The 3,837-nt window shown below is 46.6% G+C and overlaps 1 protein-coding gene across 1 annotated transcript; it reads right to left on the bottom strand.

The window, feature by feature from the left end:
- Positions 1-1,086: 1,086 nt before the first annotated feature.
- Positions 1,087-3,465, bottom strand: LOC103777529 (activated RNA polymerase II transcriptional coactivator p15-like; the record flags this gene model as incomplete). Its single annotated transcript, XM_008945085.1, has 3 exons — positions 1,087-1,166; positions 3,042-3,150; positions 3,349-3,465. Coding segments are annotated over 3 exons (306 nt in total), but the record flags the coding sequence as incomplete, so codon positions are not given.
- Positions 3,466-3,837: the final 372 nt, after the last annotated feature.

Genomic DNA, 3,837 nt, shown 5'->3' with positions numbered 1-3,837 from the left:
GAGCTTGAAGCATTCAGATACTATGGAAACCAGGGCAAGAGAAAAACCAAAAATAGATGGAAGATGCAAGCTGTTGAAAAGTCTGGAAAAGTCTTGCTGAGGAAAGCTTTGCTTGCTGCAGCTGATAACAGAGTGGGATCCATTTAGAGCTCAAGAATAAAATATCCTCTCTCCACTCTTTCCATAGCTTGTCATTTTTCTCTGCCACAGGGAAAGGAATATTCTTTTTCCTCCTTAGGCCTTTAATTTCCCCGGTATTTAATGGGCCTCCTAATTATCAGTTCCTTTGAATGACTCACATTCTAGCTTGCCCTTCCCATGACCTGGTGCAGAGTGCTGTCCGACTGCTTCTGTACAGCAGGATTATTTGGAACATATCATTAGAATAAACACAACAGGGCACCCTCCTTCTGAAAGGGAAATCTAACAGCAGCCTACAAAGAAGGGTGCCTGAAACAAAGAGTTGAGGTGCCAGCCTCAGAAGCATTATGCCTCCCTCTCCCTTTTATAACGCAAACACATGTATTGATCCTCTAAAGACAAACGAGTTGCTAAAGCATAATAATCCCTTTCTTCACTCAAAAAAAACACCCACCACATAACGCCCAAAACCACCAAGCAAGCCTCACCAACACAGAAAGTACTTGAAATAGCCAGAATGAGACATGGAGGAAACACAGAAGATGCCAACACAAGGCATATAAACCATCTTACTTAACAGCCAACCAATTGAAAGACAGCAGCAGATACAGAGCAGTTAGAGCAAGCCACAAGGTAGACTGAAGCCATCCACCCCTGGGAAGCCAGGCTGGGGTCATGTTCCTCACCAGCACAGACCTCAAGTCTGCCTGAGACCAGAGGTGCTGAAATCACACTCTCAATTCACAGCACTGGTTATAGTTCCAGGTGTTCATTACAAGCTGCTTCTTGAAAATAGAAGACTTTGGTCTTTCCAGCGTGACCACCACCTCAGTGAGGAAACCCCAGCAAGATGAGGGGAAGGCTCCAGGTGAGATCGCTTGGCTTTATAGCTGTAGTGCTCGTAAGGGAAGGGAAACAGACTGAAGGTGCCCAAGTTTCTTCATCTTATAATTTCTTAACTGCAGCATCAATCTCAGGAGTTATCTCCTTCAGATGGTTCCACTGTTCTGCAGACGAGGCAATCCCTAAAAACAGCAGGAGAGGTTTCAGAGGAAGCAAAGGGGTAAGAATTAATAGCTCACTGGATTAGCTCCTTCAGACTAGCTACATAATGGAAAGCTGGAATCTGAGGTAGAGGAACAGACCAGAAGCAGCCCCGTAAGCATGGCAGTTATGCCAGCATGTCATCATCCATATCAGGAGGTCTCAATATTATCACAGAAGTACCACATGAGAATATAAGCTCACACTGCCTTTCAATAGTCCCAAAGCCTATTCCCTAGAACTAATTCCCACCCACATGAGCTGGGAAGAAATTCTAGGAAAACCTTATTCCACACAGCAGATGGGACACCATTCTTTCAACTGCCCAAAGGAAATAATGCAAACTCTAGCACTACTTAGGAAAACTGCCGCTAACAAAAAATCACTAGTGTGTCTTTAAACACTAGAGAAGAACTGGCTTTTTCTTTTTTTTTTTTTACATCTAGCAGAGATAAGGTCTTGATGTCCTGTCACTCTCCCCTATAAAACAAACACAGTAGTGGAATTGCTGCATAGGTTCCAGCCAGATGCTGTCAACTTGTTCCTTTTGGCTTTGTTAAGAATCACATTAAAGAACTAGGCCCCAAGTTCTATTAAATTCTCTAGATAAAGATCAGAGGCCAAGAACTCTTGAGAAAAATAGCAGAGGCATTATTTAAATGAATAAAACATACATTTGTGATCTCTGTTTTAACTGACAGATCTTCTTTCTTACATTGTGGGTGTGTTTTTGACAATCTGGAAGGAGTCCACAATGCTCCCTTCCCTCTCTGCCTCCAGTAGCACAGAAAAGCTTGAGGGCTTCGTTTCCCATTTTCATTACAGGGTATATAGCTCCCTCTAAGTGAGTAATTTGTACTTTTTAACTTCTTTGAAGGAAAATAATTTCTGGAAGAAGAACCATGCTTAGTGGTCATGAAGCAAACCAAGCTGAAAAAAAAAAATTGTCTACCCTAACACAAAAACCTATATAAAGGACCGAGAGGTTCTTCACGAAACCCCACATTAACTGAAACTTTGCTGAGCACAAGAAGCCAGGGCCTGTGAACTATAAGGCAAGCTGGCACCTCACTGTCAAAGTCACAAAGCAAAAGGCCTAAGTTGAGTGTTGACCCATCACTTGAACAGCTCTGGAGATAAATATGTCTTCCCTTCTCCAGCTGCCTTTGCTTGCATCACCTACTCAGGTAATGCTACTGTGGGCCACTATACTACATCACTGCACACCTTGCCTAAAGAATAAGGAACAACTAACACAGCAGCACTGGAGTCTTTTGGTAGGAATCCAGAAGGTTCTTAACAAGCCTGTGCCCACCTAGACAGGGAAGGGTGGATTTACTTCTGGGAGACTTTCCCTGCCAAGCACAGCTCCACCATTACAGATTACAGGCAAATACACAAAGTATCACCTTTCTGTCCCAAGCATCACCAGTACCAAAACACAAGTTTGTCAGCTAGCCGTAGGACAGAAGGAAATAACATCAGATTTGATGTTTTCAGCCTCCCTTCCTCCACCTTCCAGCTTTGCCCCTGCTAACAGCCAGAGCCACTTCTGACTGGTGATCAGAAGTGGAACCAGAGTCCTGCACAGCAGTTTCCTGTACTACTTCTCAGAGCAGTCCTGCCAAGCTCCAAATCACACTGGAGCCTAACACTCACTCTTTATGCTTTTCTTCAGCTATTGCCACCCAGACTGAGAAAGTGCTAAACCCTCCCGTGTAGTTTGCTCAGCTCCCCAGTCCCTCCGTGTAGTGTGCACAGGTCTTCCTGCCACTAGGGAGATAGGCCCAAACAGAGCTGGAGAGCCAGCAGCCAAGCCGGAGAGGCCAGCACAGCCCCGGTGAATGCAGCTGTACCTTTCCTGCCAGCTTTCATGTCACCCTCTTTGTCAGCGTAGAACTCCCTGATGTCCACCAGGACCTTCCCCTTGAAGCAGGACACTCTGACATAACGCATCTTCCCAATCTGCAGTGACAGAGCCCGCATTAAACCCATCCCTACAATAAGCTGGTCCTCAACCCATAGGTCACTCAACAAGCCAGAGGACCAGTGAAGGAACAGCAGGTGCCCCAAGCAGTCAGCTCAGCTGCAAAACTGCTCAGCTACAAGTAGAAGAGGGGAGCCCTGTATAAAGAGGCGTGATCTGTTCCTAGTCCTCCATACCTGGAACATGCCCTCCTCTTCACTGCCTTTTCCCACAGGTTTTTCTGTTACCTTTGTAGGTTTGGCCTCTGTTTTCAGCCTTTTCTCTGATTTAGAAGACATTTCTTTCTTTCTTTTCTAGAAAGAGGAACCACCAGCTTGAACAGCCTGGTCTGAGAAGCCACAGCTCTTCTCCTGGACTATACCCAAGCCTCCACAGCACAACAGCTTCACAGCCCACAAATGAGGCACACACGCTGTTGGGTGCACTGTGACTGAGGGGTAAGGGAGAAGAGCCACAGCCGGGCCCCTGCTCCGCGGTGCAGGCAAGGAAAGACCAAGATGAGAGCGAGCAGCTCTGCCAGCAGCTCTCCATTCTCCTCGGGATGGCCGTACCTCCCCCGCCTCCTCGTTCTCCGGGCCGCTCTCGAACTGCTTGTTCCCGCCAACTCCTTAGCCTTGGGCATCCTACGGAAAGAGTCGCGCATCACCGGCGCTCAGCCCAGGAGC

This window comes from Merops nubicus, unplaced genomic scaffold (assembly GCF_000691845.1).
Source record: "Merops nubicus isolate BGI_N331 unplaced genomic scaffold, ASM69184v1 scaffold5558, whole genome shotgun sequence".
Classification (NCBI taxonomy): domain Eukaryota; kingdom Metazoa; phylum Chordata; class Aves; order Coraciiformes; family Meropidae; genus Merops; species Merops nubicus.
The sequence above is the reverse complement of the archived record's forward strand: the minus strand, read 5'-3'. Positions and strand labels throughout refer to the sequence as shown.